We start from the raw sequence: 18,932 nt of genomic DNA on the forward strand, positions 1-18,932 counted from the left end.
ATGGAGATAAATCAGGCAGTGAAAGGAAAAAGTCACTGCAAAGCAAAGCAATATAGACAGCAAACAAATTTAAGAAATAAATAAGAAGTAAATAGGCTTGCTCCCCCCTCCAATCTAAGGACAGGATTAGGAACATCTCTTAGGGGGGGAAGGAGATGGAAGGGGAGAAAAAGGGGGGCTTCTGACCAGCCAAGAGGCTTTGCTGGGTTGGGGCTGGCTAAGCGTAGATACCTGGGACCTAAACCTTGGCACGATTCATTTTTGCCGCTCCTTGTTGAGGGCCAAAGAAGCCGTCCTTTTGCCAGCCTCTCCTGGAAGAAGCCTCCTTTGGTCTTCCGTGTGGAACCTGGGAAAAGCCATGATTTGCAGAATCGTCCCCAAAGACTGTCTGGGGCTGATCCTCCAGCTTGTATTTTGTCAGTCTAAAAATCCACCCGGATGGGGTACAATGGGGCGAATCCTGCCCTGTCCGCCATGCCCAGATTCCCCCGTGTGTTCTTTCACAACCCCTGGCTGAAACCACCCGATGTGGGCTCCCTTCCTCGTGATGCAGCTGTGCTCCTTCTGGCCTCGCCTTAATCGCTCTGCTTCCTCTCGGAAACCCCAAAGGGCGACGTCAGCAACGGACAGAAATGCAATTTCCTGGACCCTCTTCGTCCAACGGGAGCACGCCTTCACTCTCACACCCACAACATTTCCAAATTCTTCAACCACAAACCTTCCAAGTTTTGCAACCAGTCTCTGCAAGAAGCAAAGCTACCCAGCTTCCTTAATTTTACTACTTTCAGTCTTGGAACCCCCGTCCTGGTTGAGTCTCCGTGTCGAATATTTATTTATTTGTATGCTGCCTTCATTGTTTTTACAACTAACTGAAGGCACAACAAACATATCCAACACATCCTATTTTCCTCACCACAACAACTTGTGAGGTGGGTTAGGCTGAGAATGATTGACCCAAAGTCACCAAATAACTGAGGCAGAATTTAACATCCAGACTCCTTTTAATATGGATATAACTTTAAAATAGCTATAGGCAATCCAGGTGCTATTTGTCCTAGCACAGTGTTTCTCAACCTTGGCAACTTGAAGATGTCCGGACTTCAACTCCCAGAATTCCCCAGCCAGCGAATGCTGGCTGGGGAATTCTGGGAGTTGAAGTCCGGACATCTTCAAGTTGCCAAGGTTGAGAAACACTGTCCTAGCCAGTTGCAAGGGAATAGAATTTAAACAATTACCGTATTTTCACGAAAGGATACATTGCATAAACTGCAATCGGCCACATTTTGAATTGGCCTGCAACCGCCACGATGCCACCGGTCACTAAAACTAAAAGAGAGAGAGAGAGAAAGGGGGTTGGTTTTTTTTTGGTTTGTGATTATTCCTCTTTCTACCCACAATGAACTTTTCGGATCCAAAAATTAAGCAAACTGGGAACTGGTGTCAACTCCCGAGCCCGTGGGAAATGGCAGATCTTTGTTGACAACTGAAGAGGAACATTGTGGATGTACATGTTTAACACATATACACACTTCGCTTTTAATCTTCTTGTTCAAAAGAAACAGGGCTACAGGTAGTGCTTAACTTACGCCCAAAATTTCTGTTGCTAAGTGAGAACAGTTGTTATAGCAATAGCAATTAGACTTATATATTGCTTCACAGCGCTTTTACAGCCCTCTCTAAGTGGTTATATTAGCTTTTCCTCATTTACGACCGTTCTTTGCCGGTCATTAAATGAGCCACCCCAATTGTTAAGTTGGTAACACTTGTTGTTACGTGAATCAGGCTCCCCCATTGATTTTGCTCTTCAGAAGGTCGCAAAAGATGGGTGGGACTGCAGTCCCCCCACTCCTCCTCCATATAAATTCATTAAATTTCAATTTTCAATTTCAAATTTCCTCCAAAGAGCCGAGTCCCATGATGCTAAAGGACGGAGGGTGGGAAGGATGAAAAGGAGCAGAGGGCAGCCGTGTTCCTCTGTGCTGCAACGTTCAGTTGTAGGCATGGAAGGGAGTGGGCCTTCCTGGGGATTCAAACTCCTGGAAGCATCAGGATCCTGGGCTGGGCTGGGGGGGTGTCTTTCCTTCCCCCCTTCCCGTGGGGTTCGGATTCAGGGCAGGCGCAGAAATGCAGGCAGCTGCTTTGCTCGGCTGTCCCCTTTGAAGGAGGAAGAAGCCAAAAGGGAGAAGTGAAAGCTGCCCCCACCCTCCACCTCCTCCGCCTGCAGAGGTTCAAGGGGGGGGGGGGGAGGCCACGCAGAGGTTGTTCTTGTGCAAAGGTCTCGTGCTTGGCGTGAGCTCCTGTCCCCTCGGCTGGGCCAAGAGGGGTGTCCAGTTCATCACTCAGGCTGGACCACAAGATTCCAAGGGATGTTCCTTCAAAAGAGCGTCCCTGGGGCTGCCTCTCCCCTTCAAAGGTTTGGGGGAATCTTTGGTGGATTCCACCGGTTGCAGCAGTAAATCCCCCTTGCAAGAGCCTTGAGTTGTCTGTCTGTTAAACTGGCCACTGTGAAGCTGGGCTATGATTATGGATAGAGGGCAGAGCAAAAGCTCTTCCTTTTGGATAGAAAAAAGAAAAAGGTTTTATGCCCCTTTCTTTTTGAAAAGTTTTTTCCCCATCAGCCCTCCTACATGATTAATCCTACAGTGTGTCATCTGAGTACATTATGTCATCCTATTTAACAGTGACATCATTTTTGATCTATTTTTTTATCTTGCTGTTACATTTACATTTCAATTGCCTTTTAATTCAACTCCTCCCCTATAATTCTACGTTCCTCTCCGAATTACTCAGTTTTCTGTTTCTTTTTGCCCATCTTCATCTTCTACCCAGTCATAAAAACGTCCCCCTTATCTTATAATACTCTGATTCTTCCTTCTCTTTAATCAATCTGTTCATTTCTTCAGAGTCTAATATTTTTTTAATTACCTCTCCCTCTGGGGGATTTTTTCCCCATTTTGTTTAATGCTCCTCCTTTCCACCACCCCCCAAAGGAGCTTGGGCCCCCTCCTTCCGCCCCTTCTGAGGCCCAGGAGAAGAGGAGCCGAAGAGCCAGAAAGGACGTGCTGTTTCCACCCCCAGCAATGGGCCCCGTTTCTCCTTCCAAGCGTCCTTCCCCTTTATTTTCGTGCGTGCACTTCCTCCCTCTCCTCCGCTTGCAACCGAAAGCCACTTTCTCTCCCCTGGGGGGGGGGGGGGCGAGCGTTCCCTTGCGGGTTGGGTGGGGGAGTCCTTCTTCCTTCCCGCCTTACAAGGGGGGGAAAGGTGGGTGAAGGGCTGAGGGTCCAGGCAGGCGACCGCCAGGAATTCTTGCAGGCTAGGAGAGCCGATTGCCAAGCACCCCACGCAGCCCCGAAGACACCTGGGGCCGCATCTGGACCTGCCTCGCACCTGGACACCCCCCCCCCCCGTCTCTCTCTCGCACGGAAGGTGGGGGCAGAAGGGGAGGGGGTCGCATCTTTACGCAAAGCCACCGGGAGCCTCGTTTGGGCCGAACCTGCGCCCATCCAGGTGTGGCTCCTCTCCAAATCCCACCTGGTCAGGGATGATGGGCTCGAAAGTCCAAGGCCTGGAGGAGACGGGGAGGGGGGGGTCCCTCTTTCCACAGGTCCCTGTTCTAATTCCCCCCCCCCCCAAAAAAAAAACTATTTACCCAACGGGAAAGAGGAGGGGCGGGGAGAGAAAACTTTTGGAAAGTTTGTAGCCAAGCTTAGACACTTTGTAGCCAAAGAAAGACGGGGCGGGGGGAGAGAAAGCTCCAAGAACTGGGTAGCCACAAAGGGGGGGGGGGGATAAAGGAGAAATCCTGCGCCCCCTCCCCTCCCCTCCCCGTTCCTGCCGCCCCCCGCGCTCTGCCCAGGCTGCGCCCCCCGCGAGACTCACTCAGCCCGGCGGCCAGCGCCTGCTCGTTCGCCCACATGGCCCACTCGATGCGCCCCATCGCACCGCCGCCCCGACTCAGCCGGCAGCCGGGCAAGCAAGCGGGAGGCCGGGCAAACGGAGGGGGGGGGATCGCGGCTACGTCCTTCCTGCTCCTCCTCTGCCCGCCCAGCCAGCAACGCCCCGGGGACTTTCCGCGCCCCGCCAGCCGCAGGCAGCCCGGACGGCGCTTCCCCTCTGGGAAGGGGGTCCGGGAAAGCCCGGACGGCCTTTTGCTCTCCCCCCTACCTCCTCACGGGCGTTTCCACGGGAGAAGCTGGAAGAGGCGGCGAGCGGAGCGGCGGCTGATCTGCGGGGGAAGCGCCCCTTCCTTGAGTTCTTGCGGGGAAAGCGCGAAGGCACGAAGGGCAGCAGCGGCAGCGAGGCTTCGTCCCCTTGAAGCCCCCAGCCCCGAAGTCTGGCTTTGGTCCAAGGGTGGGGTCGGACAGGGCTGGAATTGGGCTCCATCCAAGTGTGGCTGGACTCCAAATCCCATCTGCCTGTGGCTGATGGTCCGGGATCATGGGATCGGGAGCTCAAGGCCCTTTCCAGCCCTCCTTCCATTCCCATTCCTGTTCTAAATCCCCCCCAATGAACCTGGCCTGGGTCCTTTAGGGCAGTGTTTCTCAACCTTGGCAACTTGAAGATGTCCGGACTTCAACTCCCAGAATTCCCCACCAGTGGTTAGGACAGTGTTTCTCAACCTTGTCAACTTGAAGATGTCCGGACTTCAACTCCCAGAATTCCCCACCAGTGGTTAGGACAGTGTTTCTCAACCTTGTCAACTTGAAGATGTCCGGACTTCAACTCCCAGAATTCCCCACCAGTGGTTAGGACAGTGTTTCTCAACCTTGTCAACTTGAAGATGTCCGGACTTCAACTCCCAGAGTTCCCCAGCCAGCGAATGCTGGCTGGGGAACTCTGGGAGTTGAAGTCCGGACATCTTCAAGTTGCCAAGGTTGAGAAACACTGCTTTAGGGCAGGGGTCTCCAACCTGCACTTGGCTTGAGGAATTCTGGGAGTTGAAGTCCACAGGTCTTCAGGTTGCCAAGGTTGGGCCCTTTAGGGTGCCCTCCTGCCATGCCAGCCCTTCCTTCCCTTGCAAAGTCAGCTGCCTAGATTCCTCTTCAAGCAGACCGCTTCCGGCCTTGCCTTTCCCTTCTGAGTGGGCTTTGCAGGGGGATTTGGGCAGGGAGAGAATCAAGGAGCATTTCATGTTGCCTTCTGAAGACTTCGAACAATGGTTTCTTTTTCTAAATCCTACAACTTTCCCATCAATCTTTTCCGACATTTGTGTTGTAAGTTAACTTTAGGCAACATCTGCTCCGAAAGGGCTAACGCCCTCAAGCACTTTTACTCTGGGGGACAGACGGACCGAGGGGGGGACAGTGTGTCGTAATTCCAGAGTATGAACATAAAAGAAGAACGGGCAGAGAACCCCCAAATGGTGATGCCCACAGGTGAGACACGCTTCCACAAGAGAGCCGCGCATAAGATCTCGTTTATTTCAAAAACCTCTCTTAATAATAAAACCGTATCGAAGAAATGGAAGATTATTAATTTACATAAATAGTTATGGGCCACGAGTCTTGAGGTGCCGGATCGAGGAGCAGAGTACGAAACAGGTGATGAGGACAGGAAAAGACCCCCCAGGCCCCCCTCCTCCCACTGGCTGGCTCTGGAGCAGAGTACGAAACAGGTGATGAGGACAGGAAAAGACCCCCAGAAATTATTGGCCCAGACCCCCCCTCCTCTGGGGCAGCCCAACAGGAGCTGGTCTTGGCTCAGCGGCTGCTTCCAGGCATCCCGTCTTCCCCCAGGAGATGACAGCTCCCATCGTCCACAACTGAAGGTCCTGGCCCGGGCTGAACCAAGAGAAAGAACAAAAAGGGAAGAAGTGAAACAGTTGGCAGGAAACGTTAAGGGCAAAGAACGTTATAACTGTCAGTTGCATTTTATTGCTTGATATGTCGATAACATTTAATGGCTGTTCTCTATCTGAACAGGGACCGAAGCCGTGTAAAAAGCATTCCAAACACTTTCTGCAAGCTTTCCTTATTTTATGTCCATCTGTATTTAAATGGGGAGGGGGGTTTAGTGCTTAAATCTGGAGTGGAGAGGGGGGGGGTAGGGGGCCGATCATTAGGCTAAAAAATAAGATCTCCCAAATGCTGGGGGGGGGGGGGGGGCAGACAAGGACAACAGCCAAGGATTGACACGCCTGGAAATAGATTTTAAAAAACCCAGGAGCCGAGCCCCGTATCTCTGCCCCACTTCAGCCTATGGGTGCCAAGTGTTTTAAGTGTGGGCAAATATTAGTTTTCCTTCGCAGAACCAATAAGCAAGAAAAGGGGCAGGAATGTTGCTCTGGAGGAAATCTTAGCGCCAGCATTTGGAGGGAAACTGGCTTCTCTCTTCTTTCTTCCCCAGAAGGAAGTTAAAAATCGATTGATGATGCCCCCAGAGACACCACCCCAATAAAGGAGAATATTTGTAGCTCTGGATTGAAATGAGGGATCCCTGGTGCTCTTTCGGCTTGGTGGCTTTTTTCTGGCAGGCTTTTCATGACCCAAACTAGTAGCATTATCAGTGCTGTAAGGAGTATTGATAGCAAACTCCACTCCTAAGAGCACTGATGATGTTACCTACTATGGTAATGAAACGTCTGCAAGAAAACAACCAAGTTCAGAGAGCACCAAGGACCCCCTCAAACTTCACCCCAAGGTTCAATAAGAGCCGAGGTGGTGCAGTGGTTAGGGTGCAGTACTGCAGGCTACTTCAGCTGACTGACAGTTCGGCGGTTCTAATCTCACCGGCTCAGGGTTGACTCAGCCTTCCATCCTTCCGAGGTGGGTGAAATGAGGACCCGGATTGTGGGGGCGATATGCTGACTCTGTAAACTGCTTAGAGAGGGCTGAAAGCCCTATGAAGCGGCATATAAGTCTAACTGCTATTGCTATTGCTATTGAATAAAGATCCAGCAAAATGAGAATCTGTCAGGCTGGGAAAGGAAGTCAGTAATGGAATGGACAGAGCCCCCTTTACACCTGCCTTACTCCCTCCCCCCCCCCAAAAAAACACCTGGCAGATCTGCAGGGAGGATGCCCCCGTGTTTGATGCCTCTTGGAAGCTACCAGGCCAGGCCTACCTTAGTGATCAGCAGATACCGAATGGCCCCTGGAATAGGATCCCGAATCACGTCCGCCAACAGCTCCTCGGAGGGACTCGCTGCCTTCACAGGGAGACCTTTTAGAAACCTAAAAGGAGAGGATGAAGGGAAAACCCTTGGGTTAAAATTTGGGGCCATCCCGACACCCGCAAGGAAAACATTAATTCCAGTTAACGTATTTTTGTGTGCGTATGTGTTTTTTTAGTCAACATCATGTTGTATTATTAAGTAATTACATCAATTCATCTTACCATCAACTACCAAAGGAAAAAAAAAGACCAGTTATTGGCTCTTCTGCTCTCCATACACCATATTTATACCTTATCCGATACTTTCTTCCCCCCTCTCTCCTCTCCCTTTCTACATCCTGTCCTCCCTCCATCATTTTCTACTCTACTTCCCCTTCCTTTCTCCTTCTCCTCTCTCCCCTTACCACTCCTCCTTATACACCTCATCTTCCCCCTTTCACCCTCTCTCCTGTCCCTCTCTTCCTATCTTTCTTCTCTCCTCTGCTTCCCACTCTTCTACTCCTGTCTTCCCTCCATCATTTTCTACTCTACTTCCCCTTCCTTTCTCCTTCTCCTCTCTCTTCATTCCACTCCTCCTTATGCTCCTCATCTTCCCCCCTTCACCCTCTCTCCTGTCCCTCTCTTCCTATCTTTCTTCTCTCCTCTGCTTCCCACTCTTCTACATCCTGTCTTCCCTCCATCCTTTTCTACTCTACTTCCCCTTCCTTTCTCCTTCTCCTCTCTCCCCTTACCACTCCTCCTTATACACCTCATCTTCCCCCTTTCACCCTCTCTCCTGTCCCTCTCTTCCTATCTTTCTTCTCTCCTCTGCTTCCCACTCTTCTACTCCTGTCTTCCCTCCATCATTTTCTACTCTACTTCCCCTTCCTTTCTCCTTCTCCTCTCTCTTCATTCCACTCCTCCTTATGCTCCTCATCTTCCCCCTTTCACCCTCTCTCCTATCCCTCTCTTCCTATCTTTCTTCTCTCCTCTGCTTCCCACTCTTCTACATCCTGTCTTCCCTCCATCATTTTCTACTCTACTTCCCCTTCCTTTCTCCTTCTCCTCTCTCCCCTTACCACTCCTCCTTATACACCTCATCTTCCCCCTTTCACCCTCTCTCCTGTCCCTCTCTTCCTATCTTTCTTCTCTCCTCTGCTTCCCACTCTTCTACATCCTGTCTTCCCTCCATCATCCTTTTCTACTCTACTTCCCCTTCCTTTCTCCTTCTCCTCTCTCCCCTTACCACTCCTCCTTATACACCTCATCTTCCCCCCTCACCCTCTCTCCTGTCCCTCTCTTCCTATCTTTCTTCTCTCCTCTGCTTCCCACTCTTCCTCTCATTCACTTGGTGTATTTCAGCTTCTGAGCAAACTCCCTTTTGTGTTGATGGTATTTATAATTCCATTCCAATATACATAAAAAAAGAAAAAATAGCAGTATACATATACAATCATAATACCTTAAAATCCAACACCCCTCCTCCAACCTCCCCCCTCTCCCCCAACCCCCCCAACCTTCCCCCCCTGACTTCCCAGAACCAATACAAGGTATAAATCTTTAACAAAAACAGTTCAAAATATGCTTAAAGGAAAATTAGAAAATTAATAACGTCTTTGAATGGAGCTTAGCTCCTCCTTGCTAGGCTAACTATAATATTTTTGTGTTTATATATTTGTGTTATTGCTAGCAACCCCTTCAGACAGTAAGATGGGCAGCCTATAAATCTAATAATAAATAAATGATTAAAGAAAAAAAGAGATGGGGCTGAAGGAGCCAAAACCAAGGCAGCAAAATCGGAAGAACATTTTCCTAAAGAAAACAGTTTGGATATTAGAGCCAAGGTGGCGCAGTGGTTAAATGCAGCACTGCAGGCTACTGCTAGATCAGCAGTTCAGCGGTTCAAATCTCACCGGCTCAGGGTTGACTCAGCCTTCCATCCTTCCGAGGTGGGTAAAATGAGGACCCGGATTGTTGTTGGGGGCAATATGCTGACTCTCTGTAAACCGCTTAGAGAGGGCTGAAAGCCCTATGAAGCGGTATATAAGTCTACTGCTATTGCTATTGCTATTTGCAAATGGCTTCAAAAGAGCCAAAACCTCAACCTCTTGTTTTCTGACAGAATCCGTCCTTTTGAATCGTCTCCAACAAGCGTTGACAATTGCTGAATCTGGGTAGTTTTGAACACTCCTGATTACCAAAAGTAAGTATGCCGCCACTTTGGTCTTTGACCTATGATTTTTCAGCACACCTCACTTAGATTATTGTTTTAACAGAAAAGTGGATATAGGATTAACTAATTATATATGTGGCACTAGTTCCACACAGTTAAGATTTTTCACATAGAGCAGTTTCCTGCCAGGAGTATTTGGGTTGGCTCTCCTGAGGAAGGAACCTCTTCAAATATCAAGAAATAATTTTTTTTAAGGCAAAAAAAAAAAATCAAGACGGGAATAATCACAAACACTTGCAGGAAGGATTATAAACAAAGACCCCTTCTGTTACTTTTCAAAAAGCAGTTTGGGGACAGTTTCAGGGAACGCATGGGGTGTTACTCTGACTTCCCACATAAGCAGCAAAGCTGGGCTCACTCACTGATCTCCGTTACTCTTGGGGGGGAAGCTGCGTTGGACCACCCCCACAAATTCCTCCAGGGTCTCATCCAGCAGGAAAAGGACGGCGTTGGGACCAGCATCGAACGTGTAGGCCACCTGTCAGAAAAAGAGAAAAGATATCTTTCTTTTGTATATTAAATGGCTCAATGATGATGTAATGAACAATTGATATACATATGAATTGAAATACTTAACCACTATATGGATTAATAATTAATAATGGAAAACTATTCTTGGAACTCTGGATGATTGGTGACATTATGGTCAATTGAAAGTATGAACGTATATTATAAATGAATGGAAATTCTTTGTTCTAATCTCCGCTTTTTTTTCTCCTTGGAGATAGGTGATATTATAATACTTTAAAGACTTACTGTTATTTGATAGATAATTATGAATTCAAGGAAATAAGGATTGTTACAAATGAAAGAGTATTAATGGTAATTTGAACACATAATGCTCAATGACAGCGAAATATTCAGTGATGTTTAATGCAAAACCAGCGATGTTATTCTTAATCTTAAGAATTGATGCACAAAAACTTGTAACCAAACAACATGATGAAATGGAGGAAAGTTGTTCTTTTTCTTGCTTTTGTTTTGTATGTGTTTTTTTTTTTAAGAAAAAGAATAAAAATATATATTTTTTAAAAAAGAAAAAGATAAAAGATTTCTTTTTCTCTAGCCACAATCCGTGTGTAAATATTTTCTATATGGCTATAGTATTATTATTTATTTTGCACGTACACTGGGATCTTCTGGCAAATCCCTTGTGTGTCCAATTCTCACTTGGCCAAATAAGGAATTTGATTCGATTCGATCCTTTGACCAGCTGGCCAAAAACGAGATTCGCCAGCCTTCCCCCAGGGCCCCCCTGGCCCCATCCCGACACTGCAGCTCCCTACATACTTTGGTTTCCCCGTGGTGGGCGTTGAAGCGGTGCACCAGGGCGATGATTTGCTTGGAGGTGTCGTTGAGGTAGAAGATGGGCGGGAAGGTGTCCATGCAGGTGGCGTGGAACTGGTTGCTGTCCTTCATGGTGAGCTGACCGAAGGCCTCAAAATCCCTCTGCCGGATGTGGTGGATCATCTGGGCCATGCGCTCTGGCACCACAGCCTCCGCACGGTGCTGGAAGAGGAGGAGGAGGAGGCTTCAGAGAAAGGACTGGACGGCCATCTGTCAGAAATGGCGTAGGGTCTCCGGCTTGGGTGGGGGTTGGACTAGATGATCTACAAGGTCCCTTCCAGCACTGTAAATTAAACAACTGGGGGGGGGGGCTTAAGGGAGCTCAACATTATATATGTAACAAGGTGTGGGGGGGGAGACCTTAGGAAAAGCATTGGGGGGGTCAATGGATCAGTCTGGACTGATGGGGAGACGCCAAGATTCCCTCTCAACGGAGCTCAGGGAAGTGAAGTCTTCATCTCAGGCTTTTCCATGTTCTCTACCGGTAGTCCTCAGCTTATGACCTCCATTCAGACTGGAATTTCCACTGGTAAGCGAGGCAGTTGAGTGAGCCCTTCATGGTATTGGACCTGGGTACTTGAGAGACCGCCTGCTGCCAATTACCTCCAACAGACCGATTAGATCCCACAGATTAGGCCTCCTCCGAATTCCATCCACTGGCCAATGCCGATTGGCTACCACCCGGAGGAGGGCCTTCTCTGTGGCTGCTCCGGGCCTCTGGAACGAGCTCCCCGTGGAGATTCAAACCCTCACCACCCTCCAGGCTTTCCGCAAAGCCCTTAAAACCTGGCTGTTCTGACAGGCCTGGGGCTGATGAGTTCCTGTCCCCGCTCGAATGGTGTGGCTGTTGATTGTTTTTTAAAATTGTGGTGTTGTGTTGTCCCTTGTCTTTCTTTTTTTCCATTTGTAAACCCACCCCCCCACCCCGACTTGGTTTGTGAGCCGCCCTGAGTCCCTCTGGGAATAGGGCAGCATAGAAATACAACAAAATCGAAAATCGAAATCAAGTCACAGCCAAGGCCATAAATCATTTTCTTCCAGTGCCATAACTTTAAACGGTCATTAAACAAATTGGCTGTGAAGCCCAGGACATTCAGGCTGGTCAGCGGCAACTGTCCCAAACGAAACAACTGAATGAGGGGGACTTGAGGTTTGGCCCTGCCTTAGTTTCCCTTCTGGATTCACCTGAACAGCCGAGAGAAACCGTTTGCCTGAGACACTGAAATCCACGTTGGCTTCAGAAGGTGACCGTCAGAGAGGTGGGGGGCCCAAGGAGCCCCAGGTGGGGCATTTCCAGGGCGTCTGAGGGGGTGGAAGGGAAGCGGCAATCTGGGAAAAGCTCCAAAGGGGGGCCTGGGGATGAGGGAGGGGGGCTCTGTGACCGGGCAGCTGCGTCTCCTACCTTCAACAGGAGGCTGGTCTTCACACTGCTCTGCATTCCAGCTGTGCTGCCCACCACCTTCTTCTCTGCACTCACCTGTCACGGAGGGAGGAGGAGGAGGAAGAGGAGGAAGAGGAACAATGGGGGAGGACGCAGGAAGCACCTCCAGAAGGGGCCTCCTCCTGCCTCCCCCAACTCCCTAAGCAACTGGGCCGGCCCAACCACGAGGCAGCCACAGTTTCCCTGGGGGGACGGACCCCAGACTCACCACCAGAATCAGGACCCGCAGCTCCGGCCAGTGCGTCTCTGGCGCCACCTGTTGGGCCACGCTGTCTTTGCCGTCGGCATCGTCCCCCATCACCCACTGCACGAAGCCCCCAAACATACTTCGGCAGGCGCTCCCAGAGCCCTGGCGAGCGATTTCGGACAGGTCCCCCTCCACGCCATAGAGCCGGGCCAGGGTGTAGACTGGAAGGGAAGCGGGAGGGCAGCCGGTTCCACAGCAGAACTTTCCCCCCCCCGGGGGGCGTGCCCTTAGGAGGTTCGGGGGCAGAACTCCCCAAACAAAAGGTCCCTGGGCTGTGGCATATGGGAGGTGGAGTCCAGCCCAGATTAGAACTGGACGTGGCAGTCCTTGAGAAAGGGATCGGCAGGCTGGCGTAATCCACAAAGCACAACTGCAGAACGCAGAAGAGTCCACGGATGGCTTGGTGGAAGCACCTTGGGGGGGGGGGGCGCTAGAGGGGGTCTCCTGGAGGCAGGCATGGCTGCCCAGATGCCATGAAACCGCCACTTCTGGTCTCAAACTGCCCCATCCGCTTTCTGCCCGTGGCCGCCACTCCTTCCCAGCCACAACAAGGAGTCACAAAACCAGAAATCTGGGACCAGCTTCACTTACCCAGGCAAGCGTAGCCAGCAGCAGAAGAGGCCAATCCCGCTGCGGTGGGGAAATTGTTCTCCGAGGCTATGTGGACTTTGTAGCTCAGGGGAGGGGGGTCCCCCTCGTCACCCCCGCTTCTCTCGCCACGGCGTTTCCTAGCCAGACGACGGACTGAGAGAGAGAGAGAGAGAAGGGAGCTGAGTTTGCTTGCAGGGAAAGAGGCAGAGACAGACAGCCCTGCAGCCCTGTCGTTTTGGGTTCGTGCCAAAGTCTGCAATCGACTGGGGAAATTCTCACAAACATGGTTAAACGTTTCCTCTCTGCTGTGTCTCACCCAGAAACTATTATCCTGGGTGTCTCCCTTCTCCGTGGAGGCTCCTGAACTGGTCAAGGACAGTTTGCTATTGTTAGCAATAGCAGTTAGACTTATATACCGCTTCATAGGGCTTTCAGCCCTCTCTAAGCGGTTTACAGAGTCAGCATATCGCCCCCAACAACAATCCGGGTCCTCATTTTACCCACCTCGGAAGGATGGAAGGCTGAGTCAACCCTGAGCCGGTGAGATTTGAACAGCCGAACTGCAGTCAGCTGAAGTAGCCTGCAGTGCTGCACTCTAACCACTGCGCCCCCTGGGTTACTATAGAGAGGGGCGTTTTAAAAAAAATATTATCATTCCCAATAAAAGCATCAGGTTCTTTATTACATCAGGTCATTCTCTGTCATCCCTAGCAAGGCAGCTCCAGGCTACCTGGCCATCCACCCATCCTTGGGTTGAAAGGAGCCGAGGTGGCGCAGTGGTTAGGGTGCAGTACTGCAGGCCACTTCAGCTGACTGTTATCTGCAGTTCAGCGGTTCAAATCTCACCGGCTCAGGGTTGACTCAACCTTCCATCCTTCCGAGGTGGGTAAAATGAGGACCCGGATTGTTGTTGGGGGCGATATGCTGACTCTGTAAACCGCTTAGAGAGGGCTGAAAGCCCTATGAAGCGGTATATAAGTCTAATAAATAAATAAATAAATAAAAGGAAACATGCTCTGCTCGCTTGTGCTGTCCTTCAAAGCAAAGAATCAGAAACATCATGAATTCAGAAGCCCAGCTGGGCGGCCCTGCACTTACTTTCCCTCAGGCAAGACTGGAGACGGGCGTGTTCAATATCCGCCGGCTCCCCATTCAGCCACAGGCGGTCCTCCGTGAAGTCCCGGCTGAGGGTGGCTGTAGTGGTTGTTTTCAGCTGGAACACAACAGAAGCCACAGTGGGTCACAACTGGGCCACATCTGGGCCTCACTTCCATGAATCAACCCTCACTGGATTATCCCCCTTAAGGCTCTCCGGCTCTCCTCCGGTGGTTCGTTAGTGAGGGGATCTCTCTCCTGCTTCCAAACATTAAATAAAGGCGCCATCGCAACAATAGGGCAGCCAAAGTGGGCAACTCCCAGAAATGGACAAAGAACAATAGCAGAAGCAGCCTTAATAATATTTTCAGTTATTACTGATTGTACAGCTGTAGAGATTAATTTGATTTTGCACTTAATAATGGCAGCTAGATTGTTGGTGGCACAATACTGGAAGAAGGAAGATTTGCCTACAATTCAGGAATGGACATTGAAAGTCACAAATTTAGCCGAGATGGCTAAAATATCTGTATATCTTAAGGACCACTCAAACGAGAGATATAAACAAGACTGGAAAAAATGGATCGATTTATATACAAAATAAATATGGGACTAAGAAATTCCAGATAGCTTATGATTAAGATCAGGAATGATATAAATTGTTTAAAGTTAGCCTAGCAAGGAGGAGCTAAGCTCAATGTAAAGATGTTATCAATTTTTTATTCTTTTTTCCAATATATTTTAGACTGTTTTTGTTAAAGATTTATACCATGTATGGGTTCTGGGAAGTCGGGGGAGGAAAGGCTGGGGGTTGGGGTTGGGGGGGAGGGAGGGATGAATATTAGGCTTGACGAGGGGTGTTAGATTTTAATGTAATATGATTGCACATGTATACTGTCTTCTCTTATTTTTTCTTTAAAACTAAGATATGTTAAGTATATTGATATGGAAGCATAAATGCCATCAACATAGAATGGAGTTTGCTCAGAAGCTGAAATACACCAATAAGAGGAAGAGTGGGAAACAGAGGAGAGAAGAAAGATGGGAAGAGAGGGACAGGAGAGAGGGTAAGGGGGGAAGATGAGGAGGATAAGGAGGAGTGGAATGAAGAGAGAGGAGAAGGAGAAAGGAAGGGGAAGTAGAGTAGAAAAGGATGATGGAGGGAAGAAAGGAGGTAGGAGAGAGGCAGAAGAAAGAGGTGTATGGAGAGCAGAAGAGCTAATAATGGGTTTTTATCTTTCTCGGTGTTGATGACAAGAGGAACTGATGTAATTACTACTTAATGCAATAGGATATTGGCTATGTAATAGTAGACATGTGATTATATGTTATGAAAATGGAAAATAAAAAAGTATATTTTAAAAAACAACAATATTTTCAGTTAAAATTGCCGTTCTTGAGGAGGTTTTTTAATTGTCCTGAGGCCGCAGAGCTCAGTTCAACCACGTTTGGTCTGCAGGAAGAAGTAGGTCACCCGAAACAAAACGGGTCCCTCGCGACCAACCTGATCTTGGTGCAGGGTGACGCTGAGGGATGAATTAATAGGCAGGATCAGCTTTTCGTCACGTTTTCCCCCTGGATGAGGAAAGGAGGACACGGCTTGAACCGGGGACAGACTGAGCATCGCAGGGCAAGTCACCTCATAAATTGGGAGGCTGGCAGAGCTGCCCCAACCTGTTTTCTCTCAGCCGCCAGCAGGCTGGCCTTTAATTACAGCTGGCAGGTGAGCCTATTATTTGGGAAGGACCTTCCTTCCTTCTCCCGATCTATTGATTTGGCTGCCAGAGTGGGTGGCTGCTGGGTTTACGGAGGAAAACCAGAAGTTCCACCTATTGCTTCAGAGTCTGCAGGTGCATTCAACAAAGAAGCATTCAGTGGATCCGCTTCTAAATAAAAACGCGGAAAACTGCAACCCGGTTCATTTCAACGGGGCTCCCATCTCCCTCCCTCCAGCCAATTCTTCCTCTGCACCCAGATGCACCCATGTCTCTTCCTTGGGAGGTGTAGAGGTTTGCAGCCTAAGACACCCGTTTCTCCCTGCTTTTATTTGGCACCTGTGTCTGTAAGAGCAGTTGCCCCCCCCCCTTTAAGGCTTCTGCAAGAAGGCTCGTTTTACTTTGGGGGTGGGTGGGGAATAAAATTGTCCCCTCATCTATTCCCACTCCTTGCTCTTCCCGAGCCCTTCATTCACTCCTCCTCGGGTTTCCCAGCCCCAGCCAATCACCTCCACTCGACCTATTAGATCCCATAGATTAGGCCTCCTCCGAGTCCCATCTGCCGGTCAATGTCGACTGGCAACCACGCGGAGGAGAGCCTTCTCGGTGGCAGCTCCGACCCTGTGGAACGATCTCCCCGCGGAGATTCGTACCCTCACCACCCTCCAGACCTTCCGCACAGCCCTCAAAATCTGGCTGTCCCGACAGGCCTGGGGCTAAAGACTGTAACCCACCCGAATGGTATGAATGTTGTGTTTTTTAATGACGTACTGTCCTACGTGTTAAATGTTTGTTTCCCCCCCCCCTTTTCGAGTTGTAAGCCGCCCTGAGTCCCCCCAGGGAAAAGGGCGGCATATAAATAAACTTCTCAACTCAACTCAACTCAACTCAACCCCCCCTTTGCAGGAAAGGTGCTTTCATCACCCCAGAGCAAAAGCCTCTTGGAGCCCCCTCGAGCAGCTCCACCCCCCCTACCCAGGCTGTTGATCCCACCTGCAGCTCTGACTGGGGATCTCCTGGTGGTCTCCCATCCAAGTCGCCTGAACTACCACCACCAGCACCCCGCCCTCCTGGGAGTCCTTCTTCGGGGACTTCGCGGGCTCCACTCGGCTACTCACAGTACTTGATCACCGCGATGTTGACCGGAGCCGTGCAGGTGACCACAACCGGCCGCTTCTCTCCGGCCACGGGCGGACTCATGGTGCGGCTGCTGCAGGGGACCCCCGCCGGTTGCTGCCGCTGCTCCCCTCCTCAGCAGGACCCCGGCCCGGCCTGCCCAGCCCTCGCGCTCCCGTCCCAGTCCGCCCAGTCTGCCCTTACTGGGAGCGGAGCCCGCATCCCCTCCTCCTCCTCCCACAAACACGTGTCTCCGCCGATGTAAGCGACACGCCCCTTCCCCGCCATTGGCCCGCGCCGCTCCAGCTGGGGCCACGCAGACCAATCAGCGCGCTCCCCGCCTCCTCCGGCCGCCGTCCTCAGCCAATCGGAGCTCGTCGGACGATGGGGCTGCCGGCTCGCCTCATTCCAGGCCGGAACTTTCGGGACACCATGGGAGGGGAGAGGTTTCCCACTCGGGCGGTTTCCCGCGTGGCACCGGCGCCATGGCACGAGAGGCAGAGCCCACGCGCGCATGCTCAGTTGCGTTCGCCCCGGGCAGAGCTGAGTTTTTGCAGCCGCATCTTCGCTTGCAAAGACGCGACTCTCGATCCTCCCCATTGCTGAGGATCGCCGCCCCGCTCCTTCTCCGCTGCCCCGGAGCAGCCTGGGAAGGAGTGGGGCATGCAATGGGGCGTGTGGGGTGGGGGAGGGAGACGATGCGCTTCTCCATGCACGATTTATATTGATTGTTTCCTGATTGCTTATTTGCATCCTATGACGATCATTAATATATTATAGCCTTTATTGTCATTGTACTAAATCGGGGGTGTCCAAACCTGAGAACTTTAAGACTTGTGGACTTCAACTGGCTGGCTGGGGAATTCTGGGAGTTGAAGTCCACAAGTCTTAAAAGTTCCCAAGTTTAGACACTCCTGCACTAAATAAATACAAGGAAATTGGTTTTAGCCTCACTGGTGCAATTCATTCATTCATTCATTCATTCATTCATTTATTAGACTTATTCGTTTGTTTGTTTGTTTATTAGACTTATATACCGCTTCATAGGGCTGTCAGCCCTCTCTCATTCATGACAACAAATACAAACAACATAAATAGTATAAAGATTAATCCCCGTGCAAGTAATGTTTCTGCCAGTGTCGACTGGCGACTACGCGGAGGAGAGCCTTCTCGGTGGTAGCTCCGACCCTTTGGAACAATCTCCCTGTGGAGATTCGTACCCTCACCACCCTCCAGACCTTCCGCACAGCCCTCAAGACCTGGCTATCCCGTCAGGCCTGGGGTTAAAGATTGTAATTCGTCCCCACCAGAATGATGAATGTTGTTTCTATTTTTAATTATGTACTGTTTTTATATGTCACTGTCTGTATTCCCTTCCCCACAAGTTGTAAGCCGCCCTGAGTCCCCTCAGGGAAAAGGGCAGCCTATAAATAAACTTACAATTACAATTACAATTACAATTCTCAACCTTGGCAACTTGAAGATGCCTGGACTTCAACTCCCAGAATTCCCCAGCCAGCGAATGCTGGCTGGGGAATTCTGGGAGTTGAAGTCCAGACATCTTCCAAGTTGCCAAGGTTGAGAAACACAGAATTAGAGGAAAAGAAAAAAAGGAAGAAAGAAAAATGAAAACTAGTCATAACATTTCCACGTGTGCCTGGAGTGATTGTGGTTGTGTTGAAGAGTCTGACCACCCAAGGATAGGAACTATTTTTAAACCCTTTTCGTTCGCCCGGCTCTGCTTTGATGTCTAATGCCCGATGGTGGAAGTGCAAAGAGACGCTGACCAGGGTGTGAATCATCTCCGAGTATCTTCCTTGCTCTGCTAAAGCGGCGAGGCTCAGCAATGTCACCCAGGGGTGTTAGAGGGCAACGTTAAGTGTTAAGTGGAGGGGGAGCGCTGCTTGCCGGGCGATGTGGAGAGCCTTCGCCCTTTCCATCCCCGGAGGCTGGAAGCTCCGATGCGAGGCGCAGCCGGTGGACCTCGAAGCCCGCTCCAGGGTCCCTTTGCCTCCCTTCCGCCTTTTGTCCCAAAGGGGCTTTTCCCCCCCAAAA

The 18,932-nt window shown here is 50.2% G+C and overlaps 1 protein-coding gene and 1 long non-coding RNA gene across 2 annotated transcripts; both read right to left on the reverse strand.

Moving 5' to 3' along the window:
* Positions 1-1,286: 1,286 nt before the first annotated feature.
* On the reverse strand, positions 1,287-4,015 carry LOC116517419. The gene is made up of 2 exons (XR_004256459.1): positions 3,880-4,015; positions 1,287-1,326 (listed from the first exon to the last, which is right to left on the reverse strand). It is a non-coding gene; the product is annotated as an uncharacterized LOC116517419 (long non-coding RNA).
* Positions 4,016-5,385: 1,370 nt separating this feature from the next.
* On the reverse strand, positions 5,386-17,119 carry LOC116517415 (diphosphomevalonate decarboxylase-like). Its single transcript, XM_032230333.1, has 10 exons — positions 16,880-17,119; positions 15,551-15,621; positions 14,050-14,164; positions 12,952-13,104; positions 12,322-12,521; positions 12,075-12,149; positions 10,616-10,834; positions 9,688-9,803; positions 7,064-7,172; positions 5,386-5,780 (listed from the first exon to the last, which is right to left on the reverse strand). The coding sequence occupies exons 1-10, from the start codon at positions 16,959-16,961 to the stop codon at positions 5,700-5,702; spliced, it is 1,221 nt and encodes a 406-aa protein (XP_032086224.1). The 5' UTR covers positions 16,962-17,119; the 3' UTR covers positions 5,386-5,699.
* Positions 17,120-18,932: the final 1,813 nt, after the last annotated feature.

This window comes from Thamnophis elegans, chromosome 14 (genome assembly GCF_009769535.1).
Source record: "Thamnophis elegans isolate rThaEle1 chromosome 14, rThaEle1.pri, whole genome shotgun sequence".
In the NCBI taxonomy this organism is placed as follows: Eukaryota; Metazoa; Chordata; class Lepidosauria; order Squamata; family Colubridae; genus Thamnophis; species Thamnophis elegans.